The 23685-nt window shown below is 42.0% G+C and overlaps 1 protein-coding gene across 5 annotated transcripts in view; it reads right to left on the bottom strand.

Annotated features, from left to right (window-relative positions):
• Positions 1-23685, bottom strand: part of ROBO1 (roundabout guidance receptor 1) — a 1469611-nt gene that overhangs the window by 328352 nt on the left and 1117574 nt on the right. For all 5 annotated transcript variants that reach the window (XM_077294071.1, XM_077294068.1, XM_077294069.1 and 2 more), the window contains one exon: positions 10082-10408. In XM_077294071.1, coding sequence (XP_077150186.1) covers positions 10082-10408 — 327 coding nt within the window. The remainder of the gene's footprint in view (positions 1-10081; positions 10409-23685) is intronic.

Here is a 23685-nt window from a genome sequence, read left to right on the forward strand (position 1 = left end):
TGCAGATATTACAACAGCCGTTTTCTATATGGTAATAGTTTGGCAAGATAATTATTCAATGTAGATTTTTATTTATTTATTTAATTTTGGGAAAGGTTTATGGTTTTTTTGGGGATTGTCGTTTCGCCTGGACAGTTCTTTTAATTGGATTTTCAGTGTGCTGAAATAAGTGTCAAACAAAACTTTCAAAAATATAAACATTTTAAAGGACTTGCTCAACCAGAGATGTTTCCCTTTTTTTAACATATATTAAACAAGATCTCATGTTTTCTCCTGTCCTATTGAGGTACATTTATGTGATAGAGGAGGTTTTATGCATGGGACCCCTTCTTCAAGAGCCAGAATTTAGAGCAGCTACCTTGAACTCAAGCTGGCCATAAATTATATGGACTGTAGAGATGATGAGATCTGACAAAGTTTGACTTTGCCAAATCATGCGGATTTTAATAGGACATTTGATTCTCCAAAAAGTTACAGTATTGTCCTCAAATTGAATGCTTCATATTATGGTCTGGGGTCTAGAGATATAATACACATAAGATGTAAAACTAGAGAAATATCATACTCACCTCGTCAGCCGCCCCACCTGCTCCCTGCCCACTGTCTGGTATACCATACATCCATTGAGCCACATTTCTGGCCTGTTGTTCACTACAGGCCAGGATGCCCGGCTGCGAGAAGGCCCCAGAGGTCATTGAGCATGCACAGTGACCTTAGGGTGCCTGTTTGTGGCCACAAGGCCCGGCCTAGAGTCAACACCAAGTGAAGACTTCTGTCGTTTTAAATCTGACCAGGTTATGTTCCTCTTTGGGCAGCACATAGACTAGAGACTTATTTGCTTTCTTTAGACTATAATAGCGTAAAAAAATATTTTACCACTTGGCTAAAAAGAGCTTCTAACGCCCTATTTACAAACATTAAGAGCCAACATATCCATAAGGGTACCGTCACACAGTGCCATTTTCATCGCTACGACGGCACGATCCGTGACGTCGCAGCGTCGTATGATTATCGCTCCAGCGTCGTAGACTGCGGTCACACTTTGCAATCACGGCGCTGGAGCGATGCCGAAGTCCCCGGGTAACCAGGGTAAACATCGTGTTACTAAGCGCAGGGCCGCGCTTAGTAACCCGATGTTTACCCTGGTTACCAGCGTAAACGTAAAAAAACCAAACAGTACATACTTACATTCCGGTGTCTGTCCCCGGCGTTCTGCTTCTCTCCACTGTGTAAGCACCATAGCCGGAAAGCAGAGCGGTGACGTCACCGCTGTGCTCGCTTTCCGGCCGGCAGGCGCTCACAGTGCAGAGAAGCTGAGACGCCGGAGGACAGACACCGGAATGTAAGTATGTACTGTTTGTTTTTTTTACGTTTACGCTGGTAACCAGGGTAAACATCGGGTTACTAAGCGCGGCCCTGCGCTTAGTTACCCGATGTTTACCCTGGTTACAAGCGAACACATCGCTGGATCGGTGTCACACACAACGATCCAGCGATGTCAGTGGGTGATCAAGCGACGAAAGAAAGTTCCAAACGATCTGCTACGACGTACGATTCTCAGCGTGATGTCTGATCGCAGTAGCGTGTCAAACACTGCGATATCGTAACGATATCGCTAGAACGTCACGAATCGTGCCGTCGTAGCGATGAAAATGGCACTGTGTGACGGTACCCTAAGACAAGTGCTCCTCTGCCCTCATTGCTCCGAGGGGTAGGAGAAGCCGGAGGGGGAGCAAAAATTAAAAAACTCATAACCGATGTTTTCTTTGACCACTTCTAATTGACAAGTGTGTATAGGAGAATATTAATCTAAGATGGTGAACCAGCAATGGACGCGTCTTTTGGGCACACCCTACATTCTAACAATCTATTTTCTAGTAATTCATATTAACAATCACAACATTTTGGATAGAAAACTTTCTGGTGTTCTGGTATTTTTTTTCCCAAAATATTCTCGCCTTCAATTGCTGATCTTATAGTGACCGACAAAGAAGAAAATTAGCAGCTTAGGACTCGGAGATATCACATTTGTGGCCTAAGTTTAATGTACTGTATACATCGGCAAGTATATGTAAAATGCTGTGGTATTTCGGGTAAGAGACGATGGAGGCCAAATGAAGGCACTCATTATCACCCATAGCGTTCCATGTTTTATGTATAATTGTTTTTTTACTTGTCACGGTCTACTATGCTTTAGTATAGTTTTTATGATATATGTTGACAATACCGGTCAGACAGGTGACAAAATGGCACTCTATTGCAGAGGTGTCAAACTGCATTCCTCGAGGGCCGCCAACAGGTCATGTTTTCAGGATTTCCTTAGCATTCCACAAGGTGCTGGAATCATTCTGTGCAGGTGATTAAATTATCACCTGTGCAATACAAGGAAATCCTGAAAACATGACCTGTTGGCGGCCCTCGAGGAATGCAGTTTGACACCTCTGCTCTATTGGCCTTAATTGAGCTAAGTTACACCTATGGACACATTTAGCATGCATGTTGGTCATTTCAGAGAAAAAAATATTTTAAAGATCCGGCTGGACCCAATTCCCGGAGACTAGACTAGACCGTCACTGCCCTTCCTGGCTTTTCCCAGGTGACTGACCGATCTCTCACTATGGAAGAGACCTGTCAATCATCTGAACTGAGAAAAGCTGGCCAGGGGAAAAGCTAGTCTAGTCCAGTGTCCGGCTATGGTCCCTGGCCGAATCTTTAAAGTATATTTTCTCTGAAATACTGAGGTTTCTGGGCAAAATGACTCAAGTGACTTGTTCCCTTTCACAACTATATTATAAATATGAACCTAGCCAAAATGAATGGGCCAAAGGGTTAATTTCAACCTAAATTCTCCTGCAGATTTATGTGAACATTAATAATAAAATTTCAATGCTCCGTTGTATAAAAATAGGCAGATTTTAATTTATTAAATTTCTCTGAAAATAAATACAAAATGTTTCAGTGTAGGGTTTGGAAATCCTGAGCAATCTGATTAATCAGGCAGAAGCCAGGGGCTTTCTTTAGATCCTGTTCTTTTAATCACAGGGAAGATATCATTAGCCGTACTTGTGGTGTTGCTGGTAAGAGAACCAGCAGATGTCTGGCAGGTCAATGGGGAATTTTCCTTTCTCCGGAGAAAACGGCTTAAATTGAGAAAGGATCCGCCATATGCTGGATGTGTGCAGCTTAACTGATGACGTTAAGTAGAAGAGATCCCTGCTAGAATAGAATGAGGGAGCTCAAAAATGTAAAATATTTACCTACCCCATGAAATATTCATAAATGGGGCTTAAAGTACGCTGGTGTGCATGCAACAAAGGCTAATAAAGCACCTGTGTCATCCGAATATAATCCATTGTTTAAGTCCGGCTTTATGTTAAATGTACTTCATAAACAGTTTAAGACTTTTCTTATTTAATATTTTACTATCTGTAAAAAAAATCAGAAACCCTGCAATTTTCACACTGACCACTAGGTCTGATACTAGACGTACATATCCTGTTCTATGCACAAGACTTTTCAGCGGTCTCATTATCATTACTGACACAACGACAGGGAACAACTCTATGTGCAGTAGGTAACACAGTAACTACCATTCACAAATAACTCAGATAACAAGATAACATTTCTATACAAATAGGATCCAAGTCAGTGACCTAGTGACTAGTGTGAAAATTATAAGATTTTTTTTTTAATATAGATAGTAATATGAAAAATATAAAAAAAAATTGAAAAAATAAATGTAACATAAGAACGTGACAAACAATAGTTTATTTTCTGATGACACACTGACTTTACAATAATAATTTTTAACAATGTAAAACTTTATTATGTAGCAAAACACAAAAACCCAGAGAAGTAAAATAAAAACATTTGAAAATGCACCTATTGCGCCACAACGCATTTCCTAGGCAAAAAACTGGCGCTATGATACAACCCGCAAGGAAAACCCTTTTAAGATAATATTAAGAACATCTTCTCTGTGTATTGTCATCCGTTCAATCTGCCTCGAAGAAACTCTTTTTTAGCAGACAGGTGAAACTTCCATACATAGATATACAGTAGTGTACATGCGATAAATATGTCTTGAGAAAATGCAATTTGGTCTTTAACCCATTATCTACCAATGTCCTTTTTTTGGGACGCCTAATCTTTAGCTTCTAACAACTAAGATTTTTTAATTTTTATAATTAGGTCCAATTTTTTTGTGTTGCGTTTGTAAAATGAATGTTTTCAAAATAGGAAATCATGTCATTGTCATTTTTAATTGAATATTGGGATGCCCTTTTCTGAAAAATCCATACTTGTAAAAATTTTAATTTGGCAAGTAATGGGTTAAGAGCTACAGTAATCGCATTGCTACTGCGGGGATGGGGCAGCATTGTTGGCTTTTGGGTCTGTCCTCTGGATTCAGAGAACAAGGCATAAATCCCATGTATAATGCTGCCGGTAGGGACAAGGGAATAACCGCTATAGGTGCATGGATTGCAATCGCACCCGGGAAGTGGAGACTAGGGGTCCCCAAAGGTCCCTTTACTTCATATAAAAAGACTATCACTATTAATGACCTGTGTTAGTTGAGGGCCCCATTTGCGATTTTGCATTATGGCCGACCAGCTTCAAGTTACGCCACTGGGTACGGCCACGTCAGCAAGCAATCCCTTCTCTTGTCCACTGCACATGAGGAACAAATGCATCAACAACATCTAGAAAAGTAGAGAAAATCTAATATGGGCAAAAACTTTATCTTTAGTTCTTGAATTTATATTTCTGTGGTCTTCAGGAAATATTATCGTTTTACACGCAGAATAAAATGACTGCTTCTTCGCACACCTCTAAATACAAATCCATCATGGAAAAAAAAAAGAAAAACGTTAAAATCCACAATAGGATCTCTCTAACTATATGTAATTGTCTTCACAAGCAGAAAATGCACTTTGAAGTAACATGTTATTCATAGTAAGTGACATTTAAATTGCTCTTACATCATTGAGCTTTTATATGAGCTACAGGTTCTTTTTGACTTTCTTGTGTAAAAAAAAAAAAATGTAGGCAAAGTGATTGTCGGGGCAAGTCCTTGACTTGTTCTAGTCTGCAGCGGTTGTCCACCTTCGTAAACAATTTCTAAGTGAAATAATACGACACGGTACATATGTTAGTCATTTCAAAGAGCTTTAATCACGCTTTGCTAAAAGGATCTGGACACGCTCTAAAATGATGTATTGCAGTAAACAAGGCAACATTTTGCAATTTACATCATGATATTTTGCTCATGCTTGATGCACAGAATTATGTTATTTTATTCATTTTTTTATCACCTGATAAATGCCACTAGAGGATCCAAATCTAAAGAAAAATAGCATGGGGTTTAGAAGGCATAGGCAGGGGCGTAATCACAGAAGGTGCAGGGGTTGCAATCACACCCAGGCCCTGGAGGTCAAGTGGCCCAAAAAAGTCCCTATGGCCTTTATTCAAAGACCAGTACTATTAAAACCGCACTCCAGGGTCTTTTTTATTTCACCGCTGGAGTGGCGCTTTAAATCCAAGTCCTCAGCCCACTGTCTGATACTCACCTTCTGGCATTTTCATCAGTTTTCGCTGCCTCTCCAGTCCGTCTCCTGTAGTTTGTGATCTGCCGGCAGCTCATGTTTCATGGAGCTGCACGGAGGTCACTAATCAATGTAGTTCTATGAGAGCCTCGTTCTGGCCTTGTTCTGGTTTTCATACACTTTCACTGAGAGCTTATAACGTAGCTGCTGACTTCTGGCCAGTTAGAAGTAGCAGTCACAAGATGGCAATCATGGGACTGGAGCGGTCCCAAAAAATGGTGAATATGCTAGAGGGTGAGTATATGTCCAGGGGACTTACATTTAAAGCAACAATCCAGAGGTGAAAAACTTAATGCTGGAGTGGTGCTTTAAAGACTTGCAATATTTGAGGCTCCCATTTGGAGCTTTTGCATTGGGATCCATGAGCTTCATGTTAAGGCCCCGTCTCACATAGCGATTTACCAACGATCACGACCAGCGATACGACCTGGCCGTGATCGTTGGTAAGTCGCTGTGTGGTCGCTGGGGAGCTGTCACACAGACAGCTCTCTCCAGCGACCAACGATCAGGGGAACGACCTCGGCATCGTTGAAACTGTCTTCAACGATGCCGAAGTCCCCCTGCAGCACCCGGGTAACCAGGGTAAACATCGGGTTACTAAGCGCAGGGCCGCGCTTAGTAACCCGATGTTTACCCTGGTTACCAAAAAAACAAACAGTACATACTCGCCATCTGATGTCCGTCAGGTCCCTTGCCGTCTGCTTCCTGCTCTGACTGAGCCGCCGTACAGTGAGAGCAGAGCGCAGCGGTGACGTCACTGCTGTGCTGCGCTCTCACTGTACGGCCGGATCTCAGTCAGAGCAGGAAGCAGACGGCAAGGGACCTGACGGACATCAGATGGTGAGTATGTACTGTTTTTTTTTTTTTACATTTACGCTGGTAACCAGGGTAAACATCGGGTTACTAAGCGCGGCCCTGCGCTTAGTAACCCGATGTTTACCCTGGTTACCAGTGAAGACATCGCTGGATCGGTGTCACACACACCGATTCAGCGATGTCAGCGGGACCTCAACGACCAAAAAAAGGTCCAGGCCATTCCGACACGACCAGCGATCTCGCAGCAGGGGCCGGGTCGCTGGTACGTGTCACACATAGCGAGATCGCTACTGAGGTCGCTGTTGCGTCACAAAACTAGTGACTCAGCAGCGATCTCGCTAGCGATCTCGCTATGTGAGACGGGGCCTTTACACCACTGAGCATAGCTAATATAAAAGGTACTAAATTATAACTGGGAGTATCAAAAATATTCTATTTATGTTCATTAAAGCACCAATTCAGTGTTTTTTTATTGCAGCGCTGAACACTGATACTCGCCTCTGGTGCCAATGCCGTTCCAGCAGTGTCGGCACTTGTATTACTGGGGCTTAAGTGCGGTTGTTATGGCACATAGGCTGTGTACCCAATCAGCACTGTCCCCACCTTCAGGCAAATCAAACATCAAGAGGAAGTCAGAGAGCAGCCGCAGCACTAACTTCCTGTTGATGTTCAGTATGTCTGAAGGCGCGGGATAGTATAGCCGGCGCAGATCGGGTGTGTCATAAAAACCACACGTGAGCCCCGGGAACGTGACTGTCGACACCGCTAGAAAGGTGCCGGCAATGGTGGTGAGAATAGGTGTTTTTATTTTAATGAGGCATAACATGAGGAATGAAAGGTGTTGTCATAGTAGTGGACAATCCCTTTAAGGAAATTGCAATGCATCCCTATTCAAATGAATGAGAAAAGTTAGAAGGGGATACAACAACCGACTAATGCATCCCCTTTATTCTAACAATTTGTGGGATCCTGAAGATTGAACCTCCAAAATCACAAAGTAACGACATATCCTAGCAATATTCCATCAATTCAAGAGAAAAAAAACATACCTTAAAGTATCAAGAAAGAGAAGAAACCATTCATTGTATTTCACCTGTCCCTAAAACTCCAATTTTATTAAAAAAATATATATAAAAGTTCAAATTCTGCTTGCGGAAATTATGGCCAAACGGTCAGGGTATTTGGCCACCATAAACTATTAGATACAATCATCATTATTAAATCATACCGTTTCTTCTGTTTTGGCAGAGGCAATGAATGCAATGAAATATGTTTTGTGTCGTAAAACTGATAAAATCCCTCATGTTGTTTTTTGATATAACAAACCCAAGAATAACAATGTCGGCAGGCTTAGACTCACAAAGACGCTCTATCAGTGGAATGACACACCACTGCTAATTTGGGAACAAAATGAGTTCAAGCTTCATATTAATGTTCTGATCTTCTAGTGTTTTTCTAGTGCGATTACGGAAAAAGAAATAAATTCTGGAAATAACTATGCTAGAATAAAAATCAAGAAAAAATGCTGTTTTGCTTATTTAAGATATGAAACATATGTTACGCCCTATTTTATGAATGAACTATCAATCTCAGCTTAGTGATTATGGATTATGCCGGCTGTCTAGTTTGGTTTGGCTCGTGAGAAAGTCAAAGTTATTACTTCAACTTATTAAATTCACTTGACAGTTTCTAAATGTGCAAGTGGCTTCTGTTCTGAGCCACCCTGATAAGATTACTGTGAAAGGGTGGATGGAAAGTTTTGCAGACACTGAGAAGTTTTCCTGTTCCCAGCTGATCGGCAAAGCCAATCCTTCTTCTACCACTCAACCCTAAGGTGAAGCTGCGAAGTGGTCACACACACGGAAATCAGTAGTGGTGGCTATGATTTTACAAATCCACAAATAATACCTTACCATCTCTCTAATTGGGACCAATATGTCCTCATCCCTGGTGCTTAACTTGGTTGATCTACCTTAATCTGAAGGAACTTACAGATTATTAATGCATCGGTATCGGTAATGGCTTATCAAACTGGTATATATTTTGGAACTTTAAGAGGCCAAAGGGAGTAATCTGCTATGAGTGAGAGATAAATATCTTCACAGCTACAAAGCTCCATGGATGGGAACTATTTCACATGTTTCATACATATGTGAGAGGAACATGATTATTCTGTAGTTGTCCTTAGGCAACAGCTCTCTAGAGACTTGTACTGCACATTATGACCCAACTTGAGTTACGAACCGTGTCTCATAAGAATGCATTGTGGTGTCCACATGGGACGTTAGTCATAGGCTCAGTATAACGGCAGGTGAGGAAAGTTGTACTGCGCTTGTGATTTGACCACTGCAACAAAATCTTACCCACTGGAAGACAATGGACATTTTTTAACGTTCATGGGTGATTTCCCAATATACAATAACAAAACAATGCTATACAGGTTGTTTCCTGCTTTTTCAGACATGCCGCACAAGTTTCCGTCTAGTTCCAATCTTAAACATAATTGTGTATGTAGCATACTTCACAAGAGAATGTTACCTGAAATGTCACAAAAACTGCCAGTTAGACCCTTAAGAGATGGTAGGGGCCACTCTAAGATGACATAAGGGAACAGACAGATCATTCTAAGCCTAATTATTGAGCAGCAACATGATCTTGAACCAAGTGGGGGCCCTTTGACTCAAGATATAAAGGAGAAGGTTTGTGATTAACCACTTGCTTGTATAAGTTTTGTAAATAGTGATGAGCGAATATGCTCGTTACTTGAGATTTCGCGAGCACGCTCAGGGGTCCTCCGAGTATTTTGTTAGCCAGCATAAGTACATGTGGGGGTTGCCTGGTTGCTAGGGAATCCCCACAACACGGTGGAAATGCGTTGAGATTGGGAGAATTCATCAAGTACCTATGGTTGGACAACCACTTTAACAATAGAAAAAAAATATTATTCCAATTTTTTTTTAAATGTAATGAAATTTAAAGAGGTTGTTCACTACTTTAACATTGATGACATACACTTGGGATGGGTTATGTCAGCTAATCGCACCCCTGATTAGGAGTTCTCGGTGTCGATTGTGGCCGGAAGTGCTCAGTTATGGAGCAGCTCCGTTTACGGATAGTGAGTGACCATGGCCATGCACTGCACATTGCCCCCTATTCAAATCAACAGGGTTTCTTAAGGATAGGTCATCAATGCTAAAATAGTGGACAACCTCTTTCATTGCTTCTTTAGGGCAGCATAACCTGTTTTATTGCATATATATATATATATATATATATATATATATATATATATATATATATATATATATGAGCAGCGCCAGAAAAATACCTTAAAGCGTGCACGCTTCCCAGACCAGCATTCCAATTGCCTTTCAGACAGTAAACAAAAATGGAAACAGCACAAAAAGATCTAAAAAGGAGGACTTTAATGCTTTAATGTTTCCCTTTTTGTTTACTATATATACAGTATATATATATATATATATATATATATATATATATATATATATATATATATACAGCCCAGAAACAAGACCATGGTCATTTGCCAATAAAGATAAAACATTCAAAATCTCACTAGATAACACTTAATTATTTCTCAGAATAAAATTACTCATGACAAGCAATTGAGAGCCTTCATATTTCAAAGTTTCACTTACTAGCTACTTCAAGAGACGCGTTGTGGCTGACTGCTTCTCCCAAGTAATTCCGTGCAACACAGACATAGACCCCTTCATCCGGTCTGCTTTTGCGTCCATGGACTATACGTAAAAAAAATAAAGATCCACTCGGCAGTAACATTCGATGGGAGCGTGGGTCATCTTTATCAGTGTCCACCCTTTCACCTCCTTTATACCACTCGATTGATGGAGCCGGACGTCCTTCTGCCTTGCAGTTTAGTGTAGCTGGTTCACCTTTTGAAACAATAAGATCTGATGGATGTTCCACAATACGAGGTGGGAAATCTTCTTGGCGCAGACGTGAGCCTAGAAAAAAAAAGTAAACGTTTAGAAAAGAAATGTAATGCATCTCAAAGACCACAAATCTTGTCAAAATACACATTAGTATATACTGAATTGAAAACAATGTAAATAAATTGGTAGGAATAGGCTTCATTGTCAGGAAACCAAAATATAAAAATGGAAAAAGTTGCCAAAACACTTGGGTGGGCATAGCAAGTGGTCTCTATATATGTATTTTTCTTTTTCAACCCTTCAATAATGGGCAATTTTTCACTTTTGCATTTCTGTTTTTCCTCCTCTTCTTCCAAGAGCCATTACTTTTTAATTTTATTCATTGACATACTGTAACAGAATATATACTGTATATACTGTATATTCAGTATATATATATATATATATATATATATATATATATATATATATATATATATATATATATATATATATATATATATATATATATACACTAGATGGTGGCCCGATTCTAACGCATCGGGTATTCTAGAATATGTATGCAGTTTATTTATGAAGATTTCAGAATAATGCAATGAATACACAGGATTCGGCCGGCCGGGCGCGACCAATTAGCGAAGCGTGGTTGAAATCCCGTGTCAATTCGCGGCCGGACTGCATCTGTCGCTGATTGTTCATGGCCGGCTGGGCATGACCAATCAGTGAAGCCAGGGCCGGCTCCAGGTTTTTGAGGGCCCCGGGCGAAAGAGTCTCACAGCCCACGTAGCATATAACACAGCCCACGTAGTATATAGCACAGCCACGTAGTATATAGCACTGCCACATAGTACAGCACAGCTACATAGTATATAACACAGCCACTTAGTATATAGCACAGTCACGTAGTATATAGCACAGCCACCTAGTACATTTCAAAGCCACGTAATATATAGCACAGCCACGTAGTATATAGCACAGCCACGTAGTATATAGCACAGCCACGTAGTATATAGCACAGCCACGTAGTATATAGCACAGCCACATAATATATTGCACAGCCACATAGTATATTGCACAGCCACATAGTATATAGCACAGCCACATAGTATATAGCACAGCCCACGCTGTGTATAACACAGCCCATGTTGATATAGCACAGCCCACATAGTATATAGCAAATCCCACACAGTACATAACAGCCCACGCAGTATATAACACAGCCCACGTAGTATATAGCACAGCCCACGTAGTATATAGCACCGCCCACATAGTATATAACACAGCCACGTAGTATATAGCACAGCCACGTAATATATTGCACAGCCACGTAGTATATAGCACAGCCCACGTATATAGCACAGTGACATAGTATATAACACAGCCCACGCAGTATATAACAAAAGCCACACAGTATATAACACAGCCCACGTAGTATATAGCAATGTGGGCACCATATCCCTGTTAAAAAAAATAATTAAAATAAAAAATAGTTATATACTCACCTTCTGGCGGCCCCCGGATCCAGCCCAGGCCTTTAGCAATGCTCGTCATCTGAAGTCATTGCCGCAATGCATTCTTGGGACCGGAGTGTCGCGAGGAGCGAGAAAGGCTGCCGTGGACGCCGGAAGGTGAGAATATAATGATTTGTTTTAATTATTATTTTAACATTATGTTTTTTCTATTGATGCTGCATAGGCAGCATCAATAGTGAAAAGTTGGTCACACTTACAGGGGTAATGGCAGCGTTAACGGACTGCTAACGCTATGTGGGCACTGACTGGAAGGGAGTATGGAGGGGGCACTGACTGGAGGGAAGTAGGGAGGGGCCAATCTGCGGCCGGACTGTGCCTGTCGCTGATTGGAATCAGCGATGCGCGATTTCCGCGACAGACAGACAAACAGACGGGAAGTGGACCTTAGACAATTATATATATAGATATATTTATTTATTTTTTTGTGAAATGACTTGCAGTTGTTAATTACACCATTCAATTTACCACATAAAATACTAAAAGGAGGGGAAAGAATTCTAATTGAGATAAAATAGTGGGAAAAAATGCAATTCCCCCATTTTAGGAATTTTATTGCATAGTAAAAATGATCTGGAAACAGGATTCTTCATGTACAAATACGGTGACACCAAACCTGCATACTTTATTAGCATTGTTATTTATTATTATTATTATATATTTCACGGAATCTCCGGTCCTCCCAAGACCTCCTTCTCTCCTCCACAATTATTCGCTCCTCACCCAACCGCCTCCAAGACTTCTCCCGAATATCCCCCATCCTCTGGAAATCTTTGCCCCAACACATCCGACTATCAATCACATTCGCATTCTTCAGACGGAACCTGAAAACCCATCTCTTCAGGAAAGCTTACAGCCTGCACTGACCCCGCTGCCTCCTCATCACTATCGGAGATACCGCCTCACCAACACCGGAGCTCCTACAACCCTCAACCTATTGTCTTCATCTCCACCATCCTGTAGAATGTAAGCCCGCAAGGGAAGGGTCCTCTTCCCTCTGTATCAGTCTGTAATTGTTAGTTTGTTTACTGTAAGTGATATCTGTAATTTGTATGTAACCCCTTCTCATGTACAGCACCATGGAATCAATGGTGCTATATAAATAAATAAATAATAATAATAATAATAATAATAATAATAAATATTATAATATTAATGATTAAAAATATTCAGAATGTAAAAAAAATGTGTTTTGTTGCCAGTTTCTGGGACCATTACTTTTTTTATTATTTCACCAGTAGAAACAGTATTATTTTTTTTTCTTTATGGCGTTTTAGATTTTGACAGGTTGTACTTTTACAAATATGAAGATGCTAGACAAGATTATTTGTTTAAATTTTTTGGTTTTTTTAACTCGATAGAATAAAAAAATATATACCGTATATTTTACATTTTTTGCTTTATTTTCCTAGTACCTTTTGGTGACTAAAGCTGTGATTCTTTAATTGCTTACTCGGCAGTATATACATTTCACTACTGTGTTGTTGGGTGACCCGGAACCACAGTCTCTTTCCTGTCCCTAATGCAAGGGGGTGCCCTAGCTCGCCCTGTCTTTTGGGTTACTTCTGAAGGTGAAGATGCCAGGGCCACGTACCTTTCCTTATTTTCTGAATCTGCCCTCTGTCTGTACTTTTTCCCCACCCTGGGAAGAGGGGAGCAGTTGTGAACTGTAGTACACCAACTAGACAAACAAGGTAACACGAACAGGGGAAACGGAATTATTATTATTATTATTATTATTCATTTTTATAGCGCCATTTATTCCATGGCGCTTTACATGTGAAATACGGGTCAAATATAGACAAATACATTAAACATGAGCAAAAAACAAGGCACACTGGTACATAAGGAGGGAGGACCCTGCCCACGAGGGCTCACAATCTGCAGGGGATGGGTGATGATACACTAGGAGAGGGCAGAGCTGGTTGTGCGGCGGTTCAGTAGGTTCAGGATCACTGCAGGCTGTAGGCTTGTCGGAAGAGGTGAGTCTTCAGGTTCTTTTTGAAAGTTTCTATGGTAGGCGAGAGTCTGATGTGCTGGGGTAGAGAGTTCCAGAGTATGGGGGAAGCACGGGAGAAGTCTTGGATGCGGTTGTGGGAAGAAGAGATGAGAGGGGAGTAGAGAAGGAGGTCTTGAGAGGATCGGAGGTTGCGTGTTGGTAGGTACCGGGAGATCATGTCACAGATGTATGGAGGAGATAGGTTGTGGATGGCTTTGTAGGTCATTGTGAGGGTTTTGAACTGGAGTCTCTGGGCAATAGGAAGCCAGTGAAGGGCTTGGCATAGGGGAGAGGCTGGGGAATAGCGGGGAGACAGGTAGATTAGTCGAGCAGCAGAGTGTAGGATGGATTGGAGTGGTGCCAGAGTGCTAGAGGGGAGTCCAGAGAGTAGGAGGTTGCAGTAGTCGAGGCGGGAGATGATAAGGGCATGCACTAGTGTTTTTGTGGTGTCACGGTCAAGGAATGCGCGGATCCGGGAAATGTTTTTGAGTTTGAGGCGGCAGGAGGAGGCAAGGGCTTGGATATGTGGCTTGAAAGAGAGGGCAGAGTCGAGGATCACCCCGAGGCACCGGGCGTGTGGGACTGGGGAAAGTGAGCAGCCATTGACATTGATGGATAGGTCTGGTGGAGGGGTAGAGTGAGATGGGGGAAAGATGATGAATTCTGTTTTGTCCATGTTCAGTTGTAGAAAGCGAGCAGAAAAGAAGGCTGAAATAGCAGACAGACAGTGCGGGATTTTGGTAAGTAAGGAGGTGAGGTCAGGTCCGGATAGGTAGATCTGCGTGTCATCAGCATAGAGATGGTACTGCATACCGTGGAATTCTATGAGCTGTCCCAGACCGAAGGTGTAGATGGAGAAGAGTAGGGGTCCTAGAACAGAGCTTTGAGGAACACCGACTGACAAGGGGCGAGGTGAGGAGGTGGTGTGGCGGAGGGAGACACTGAATGTCCGATCTGTCAGATATGATGAGATCCAGGAAAGGGCCAAGTCTGTGATGCCAAGAGATGAGAGGATTTGTAGCAGAAGGGAGTGGTCCACAGTGTCAAAGGCAGAAGACAGGTCGAGGAGAAGGAGGACAGAGTAGTGTCGCTTGTTCCTGGCAGTTAGTAGGTCATTGGTGACTTTAGTTAGGGCAGTTTCAGTTGAGTGATGGGAACGGAAGCCAGATTGTAATCGGTCAAAGAGGGAGCAGGAGGAGAGGTGAGAGGACAGTTCAAGATGGATGTGTTGCTCCAGCAATTTGGAGGCATAAGGAAGAAGAGATATCGGGCGATAGCTAGACACAGAGGATGGGTCGAGGGAGGGCTTTTTGAGGATAGGTGTGATCTTGGCATGTTTGAAGGATGAGGGGAAGACACCTGTTGTGAGTGAGAGGTTGAAGAGGTGCGTTAGGGTTGGGATGAAGACCGTGGAAAGGTTAGGGATGAGGTGAGATGGGAGCGGGTCGAGCGTGCAGGTGGTGAGGTGTGATCTCGACAGGAGGGTGGAGAGCTGATCTTCTGTCATGGTGGAGAAGCTGGTTTTGGAGGAGCAGGGGTGAGCAGCTAAGAGGGGCAGTGGGCGCTGTGGGCCAAAGCTTTCTCTGATCGTATCGATCTTCTGTTTAAAGAAAGAGGCAAAGTCTTCAGCAGAAATGAGAGGGGAGGGAGGGGGTGCAGGGGGACGGAGTAGAGAATTGAAAGTGTTGAAAAGCTGTTTAGGGTTGTGAGACAGGGAGGATATGAGAGATGAGAAGTAAGTTTGTTTTGCGGCAGTGAGCGCGGACTTGAAGCTGGCGAGGGACTGCTTGTATGCGGTGAAGTGGTCAGCAGAGCGGGATCGCTTCCATCTTCGCTCAGCGATCCTGGAAGCCCGTCTCAGTTCTTTAGTCAGGCTGGTCAGCCAGGGCTGCCTGTTGACTGTACGAGTTTTGCTATGCATGAGCGGGGCGGCCGAATTGAGTGTTGCTGTTATTGTGGCGTTATAAAAAGCAGCAGCAGCATTTGTGTCATGAAGGGAGGCTATGTCGGTAAGAGGGAGAAGGGACTCAGAGAGTGATTGTAAGTTGAGATGTTTGAGATTTCTGCGAGGGAGTTCGTGGAGTGGGGGTTGCACACTAGGAGAGGAGAGGGAAGAGAATGTCAGTAGGTTGTGGTCAGACAGGGGGAGGGGTGAGTTAGTGAGATTAGTAAGGGAAACAAATATTCACTCACATATAGCAGAGGAATGCACCAGGGAGTGGGCGATGGGTTAAACCAAAGTAGGAGAAGGAAAGGGAATTATGACACTTACTAAACCAAGCAACAGTTACAGATAAACCCACTAAACGCCTTCTCATATAACCACCACCACCTATCCTCCCAGCCATGCAGCAAAAGCTAGTTCTGATGATGTGCCAGTCAGGACCCAGATTATATAGGGGATAGGAGTGGCTAACTGTGCTCAGCTGAGAGCCCTAGCTCCCAGAGCTCTCAACATGGCCGATTAACCCCTGTACTGCCAAAATAAATTTACACCATTTAAAAAGAAGGTGAAGTGCTTCTTTTTAGAGCAGGAGTAGAAGCAATCACACACTGCAATCTTCTGGCTCCTCTCTGTCGCTGTAACCCCGTGGCAATAAAAATATACAAGTGTATTAGGGAAGAGTCAGATGACCGTATAACTTAAACAAGGATCGCAACGCAATGCTCGGACTGGCCGACAGCTCTCCCATCCCAAGTGTGTCAGAATGTATTGCTAGTAACCAAAATATACACCGCACTCACGGATGGAATATATTGCAAGAAAAAGTCATGTGACAATTTATTTATGTACATATCAGAACAAAATCATATATGATATACAGCGTATATATATTTTTTTAAATAAATAGCGTATACAGATGACGTATGATGTATACGCTATTTATTTAAAAAAATATATATACGCTGTATATCATATATGATTTTGTTCTGATATGTACATAAATAAATTGTCACATGACTTTTTCTTGCAATATATTCCATCCGTGAGTGCGGTGTATATTTTGGTTACTAGTATTAGGACTTCTTGTCCGTTACACCAGCACCCCATATATATTAGCTGAGTGCAGACTAATTTTCTATAGAATGTATTGCTATGCAGCTGTTATGCTCAGGCCGAGAGAGCCGACAGCCTGTCTGAGTATTGTGTTGCAATCATCATCCGAGTGTTATATGGGCGTCTGACTCTTGCCTTACAGTGTATAATGTAAATTAACATCTCCTATGAAGCCTAACCATCAACTGGTTTGCATAAGGGGACAAAGATTGCAGCCATAGGTATCTTCAGTAGGCCATGGTGACCCATCGGCACCTTGTAATCTCTTCATTGTGGGGGAAGGTGGGATGATAGGAGCTTTTGTGTGAATGCGACAATGGTCGCTCCATTTCAATGCTCCTGTCAGTGATTGGCAGCGGCATCTAAATGGTTAAACAGTAGTAAATGGAGCTCGCTCCAGTCACTGCTGTTACAGGCTGAGGCTGGCTGTTAGTACAGCTGGCATCAGCCACGAGTGGATTGGGCTCAGCTTCAGAGTCTGTTCTATAAGTGCGGATTCCTGAGCAGTTACTTTGAATGTGCCAATGGGTTAATAATAATAATCTTTATTTTTATATAGCGCTAACATATTCCGCAGCGCTTTACAGTTTGCATACATTATCGTCGCTGTCCCCGTTGGGGCTCACAATCTAAATTCCCTATCAGTATGTCTTTGGAATGTGGGAGGAAACCGGAGTACCCGGAGAAAACCCACGCAAACACGGAGAGAACATACAAACTCTTTTGCAGATATTGTCCTTAGTGGGGCTTGAACCCAGGACTCCAGCGCTGCTATCCACTGCGCCACCGTGCTGCCCAATAAGTTAATAACCACATTACACATTAAATTGTTGGATGTTTCAAAAAAATGCTGGGACCAGCTATGTATCTAATGTCTAAACAGTGTTTAGTAATGTAAAGATCAGATCAGTCTTCTTTTATTGCTGGATGTCAATCATAACACGAGTCAAATATCCAAAATGGAAGCAACATTAAACAAATTCCCTCCTCAGGGGTGTAACTATGTGGAATACAATGGAAGTAATTGCACTCGGATCCTGGCCCCTGCAGGGGTCCAAAGAGAATGCCACATAAGAAAACATCAGTATTGTAAATGGCACCTGGTGGTGTGGAGGAACATGAAACAGATCGGAGTCTAGGAGCTTCGGCCTCTCCTCCTCCTTGACGTCTCGAGGATTATACAATGTAACAAGTACTTTATTTCCATTAATGACATTCTGTAATTTGACCTCAGATTAAAAAAAAAAAAACTTGGAATAGTGGAGAAAATGAAAAGGCACCAAACATCTAAAATTCCCATGATTGGCAGATAACTCCACATTAGCAGGAAAGCTGGTGACATATTTCCCTAAGGGATATAATGACCTTGACGAGTGAATTATAATCTTTCCCTTTATGCAAAAAGTTATTAAAAAAAAAAAAACCACTCTAAGTGCATTTGAGGCAGATTTTTAAGCCCTATTAAATGTGCATTTTGCAGAACAAGAGACCATTTATTATCGGAATATTATATAAATCCTGCAATCAACACCAATCCTATCATTTTCTTGTCAAATGTGCTACACGCTAAAGAATATTTGTCAAAAATAAGATCTCTGCACCCATTAATTATCAGAAGTAACTTGTTTTTTTTTTGGACCAATCATTTGATAATATATTCTTTACACCGGGGTTTTGAGAGGAGGCTGAAAAGTTGTTTTATGAAGAGATATAGATTTGCATGCAACCAGCTCCCCATTAGTAAACAGTACACGGTAATCTACACGGCTAAGTCCTCTTCTTTCTATGCGCGTATAAGACGGATTGAGTTTCTTCTCAGCATTAATAACTGACAAGGTGTGTCATATTTACTAGACGATAAGCAGATGTAGCCAGAAAGGAGAAATGCCTCCAGCTACACACAGGAAACGCAGATCCAGACACTTTAAAGAGCACCTGTCACCCGGAGATGTCATCTATAGGACCTTCAGGGAGGCCACAACTTGTGGCTATAGTCTAACGCAGGTGTGGCTTTCCAAGGCAGGGAGGTGGGGGTGGACGGAAGAACATATTACCAAGACACAATACAGAAATGTGGGAATAGATCTAATGATTTTGGACCTATTGCTAAATATTTCCATACAAGGATTTTACTACACTTATTTTACTACAATAATAATAAAGAGTATTGTCATTTTGACAAAATACATAAAAAAGTATATAGCTTTTTAGTACTCTGTGGTTCAATTTTTCTAATTTACAACCAAAGAAATAAAATGAAAGGATTGAAACCAATATTACTAGCTCCACCTAGTAGAGATAGCTACTGTCACTGGCTTACCGCGAAATGGAGGGGGCAGAAGACTTTGGTGTCCAATTCCACATACTCCTGCACTGTTTAGTAGTACTTCACCATCATATTAAACTGTGACGGCTTCTGCTCAGTTAAATCTATTCAGTTTAGCATCTCTGAAGCTTTCGTGATCTGATGATCTCAGCTGTTCAGTGTAGGCCACTCCACTTAGCTATATACTGCATACTCGCCTCTGGTAAACAGAATTGCCAGCGTTCATTTTATACTGCCTGATGTGGAGGTGTTTGTTAACGAGGTGTTTGGAGTGTTGTTCTAAAGACTTTGTGCATATCCTCGTCCTCTCTTATTTGGTTGTTCCTTCCTTTTACCTTCCGGTGTTTCACGCTGTTGATTGTTCGTGCATATTTGTATGATTGGCATTTTCATTTATCCCTGTACGTCTTCCCTTATTAGTTTGGTTTGTGTATTCTTATATGCAACTATTCTTCACTTCCCTAGGTGGGGGGAGAGGGGGCAGATAAGGGCTGATTCACAAGCTTAGCAAAGTATGTGGCCCCAACATTTTCAACATTAGAAGTAATCTAAGGAGCAGGGATAGCTAGGGCTCCCCTAGCTTTAGGGATAGGGAAGGAGACCATAGCCCTGGGATATCAAACTACAGTCACGTGACACCTACCCTGTTAAGGTACCTTCACACAAAACGACTTTGTAACGATATCACTAGCGATCCGTGACGTTGCAGCGTCCTGGCTAGCGATATCGCTTAGTTTGATACGCAGCAGCGATCAGGATCCTGCTGTGATGTCGCTGGTCGCTGAATAAATTTCAGAACTTTATTTGGTCGTCCGATCGCCGTGTATCGTTGTGTTTGACAGCAAAAGCAACGATACCAGCGATATTTTACACTGGTAACCAGGGTAAACATCGGGTTACTAAGCGCAGGGCCGCGCTTAGTAACCCGATGTTTACCCTCGTTACCAGCGTAAAATGTAAAAAAAACAAACAGTACATACTTACATGCGTCCCCCGGCGTCCGCTTCCCACACTGACTGAGCGCCGCAAAGTGAAAGTGAAAGCACAGCACAGCGGTGACGTCACCGCTGTGCCCTGCTACTGCCGGCGCTCACACAGTGCAGGAAGCGGACACCGGGGGATGCATGTAAGTATGTACTGTTTGTTTTTTTTACATTTTACGCTGGTAACCAGGGTAAACATCGGGTTACTAAGCGCGGCCCTGCGCTTAGTAACCCGATGTTTACCCTGGTTACCCGGGGACCTCGGCATCGTTGGTCGCTGGAGAGCGGTCTGTGTGACAGCTCTCCAGCGACCAAACAGCGACGCTGCAGCGATCGGCATCGTTGTCGCTATCGCTGCAGCGTCGCTTCGTGTGAAGGTACCTTAAGTCAATGTTATATTCTTTATTGAGCCTTGCAGCATGACAATGGATAAAAGTCAAGACAAAAGCCTGGCTGTCTTGTAAGGGTACCGTCACACAGTGGCATTTTGATCGCTACGACGGCACGATTCGTGACGTTCTAGCGATATCGTTACGATATCGTTGTGTCTGACACGCTACTGCGATCCGGAACCCCGCTGAGAATCGTACGTTGTAGCAGATCGAAACTTTCTTTCGTCGTCTAGTGTCCCGCTGTGGCGGCATGATTGCATCGTGTGACACAGGTTGTATACGATGTGTGCACAGTAACCAACGGCTTCTACATCGCAAATACGTCATGAAATTATCGCTCCAGCGCCGTGTATTGCAACGTGTGACCGCAGTCTACGACGCTGGAGCGATAATCATACGACGCTGCAACGTCACGAATCGTGCCGTCGTAGCGATGAAAATGCCACTGTGTGTCGGTACCCTTAGGCCAGAACTGTCACTCAAAGAAGAGATGGCAGAGATATATGGAAGACCAATGGGAAGAAAGGTGCTCCAAGCTGCTTGGCTACGCCAAGTGTGCACTAAGTGTCGGTGCTTGGTCAGAACAGTGATTTTGTGCTGACAGAATCTCTTAAACACCTATTCTGTGAACAAGTGACATATGTGGATCTTGGGTCAACCCCTTAAAGGTAAAACATTTTTATCTATCATTGCATTAATTTCTGTACTGCTTTAAAGAGGTTCTCCTTTAGTTTATCACTGATGACAGGTCAGAAGTCTGATGGGTCAGGGTCTGTCACTCGGCACTCCCGTCGATCAGCTGTTCTCGGGGTCAGTGGCCATCAGCCGGACATGCTCATTTGCAGAGCTGCTCCTTCTTCTAATAGTGGCCGTGACCATGTATCGCATGTCCGCCTCTTATTGAATAGGGGGAGGATGTGCAGTACTTTGCCATGGCCACTATGAGAAAGTGGAGCAGCTCCGTAACTGAGCATTTCCGGCTGGTGGCCGCTGACCCCGAGATCGACGGGAGTGACAGGTGACGGACCCTGACCGATCAGACATTGATGACCTATCCTAAGAATAGGTCATCAATGATAAAGTAGTGGACAAATTCTTGAAATCTTTGGATCAAATTACAAGATTATTGAATTTTTCAAAATCATTCACTTTACATTCCCATATTATTCTCATGGCTGCACAGCATCAGACTTTTTAAACCAGTGAAATCCTCCCATAAAAATTGCTAAATGCAAATTTTGACTTTCTGTATGTGATGCTCATGTTTCTGTTGCTCTATTTGCAGAGATCTTAGTGACCAAGTATTAGACTTTTTTGTGTTCATTCTTCTGTCATTTCCATAGCCAGCTGGGAAGTTGGTGACATTTATATATCACGATTACTGGGGCAGATTAGGTGATACTCCTCATAATTAGCTCTCCCTTTAATTACACTATTTATTAAAGATGTTGCAGCTGCATAATAATAATCAGAAAATGGTATTCTGCCCATCAAGAGCCTATCTGTCGTACAAGCAGCGTCCAAACTGTCGTAACTGCAGCGCTGCCAACAGCTGAAATTTGGGAAAATATAGGTCATGTTGTCATTCTCTCTGCCCAGAAAATGATTTCTGCTATCAGGACAGCGGAAAAGCTGCACACATGACTTGTTTGTGGAGGGGGGTAATTACTTTCTATAAATTAGAGGGGCTTTCCTACAATACAAGATCAGACATTTTTTCAGCTTTTTTTTTTCTGCAGCAAAACCTGATCTCTTGGCAGGAAAGAAGCTGCAGAAAAAAGCATGTTTTCCTTGTTTTTTCTTGCATTTTTTGTGGCGGTTTTGGCACGCTAGGTTTGTTTCTTATGCATGCTGATAGTTTGGTGTTGAAAAAAAAGAGTCCTATTCCTTACAATCAGGTTTGGGCACACAAAAATGCTGCAAAAACCGATACCTGACTTTTGGTGCGGTTTTTTTTCAGCGTTTTTTCACCACCCATTCAAATCAATGGATGAAAAATGCTTAAAAATGCTGAAAGAAGTGACATGCTCTACGTCCAAAAAGCATGCAAAGCACAAAATATTGATGACAAAAGAACCAATGTGTGTGCATGAGATTTCTGAAAATCAGCTGAAAATTTGTCCCCCCAAAAAAACATAAAAAAACTGCTGAAAAAACTCCTAGTGTGAACTTAGCCTAAGATCAGTAAATGCTTAAAACATAATGTTTGCTTGGGCTGGAGATGGGTTAAGAGGACGTGGACATCTTCAATGGCCTTTTTTTTACCTACATGAATGTATTTTGGACTTAAAGTTGTTTTTACATTTGGGTTTCATTAAAAACTTTACAACATTTGGCGTTCAAGGCTGTATGTCTCAATTAAACTTAATCTGCATATTACCGGTTGTAGATTGTATTTACGTAAAGAGGCACTCCCATCATAATGGAGGGTCAAATGTATTAAACATAGTGAAAACAAAAATAAAAAAATTTGAAATTGCAATTTTTTTTTTTACCGCCCTTGGAATTTTTTCCCCTTTATACTTTACATTACATGGTAAAATCTATCTAAATAGATAAGTAGATCAAATATCACATCTTTTAGGTACAGTTTCATAATGACTTTTAGTGGTATAGAAAATGTGTGCTAGATATTTACGTATTGATACAGAAACAGAATATGGAAGAAAAAAAAAGGAAGCGTCAATCTCCAATTATGCAAATTCGGGTAACATAATACATATTTATCATGACGTTTCTCTACACAGAGAATACATGATAAAAGGCAGAATTCGTCTTTCGTCTTCATGACTTTGTTTTCAATCACGAGAACTGAAATTAACATTATGCAAACAAAGAAATAAACAGTGACAGAGAAAACGAATAATTTCCCACACCAGAGATGCTCTAAGCGCAAAGGAAAAAACTGTCCAATAAATAAACATCAGATTGAGGAGAGTGATGAATGAAGAGTCCTCGCTGACTGAGCGGAGCTCAGGAAATGGGGGCAAGAAGCCTCATGGACAGGATTCATGACAACCAGAAGTTTAGACAATACTGAAATATAACAATCAAGGCCCGAG

Source organism: Ranitomeya variabilis, chromosome 3 (genome assembly GCF_051348905.1).
Source record: "Ranitomeya variabilis isolate aRanVar5 chromosome 3, aRanVar5.hap1, whole genome shotgun sequence".
Lineage (NCBI taxonomy): Eukaryota > Metazoa > Chordata > Amphibia > Anura > Dendrobatidae > Ranitomeya > Ranitomeya variabilis.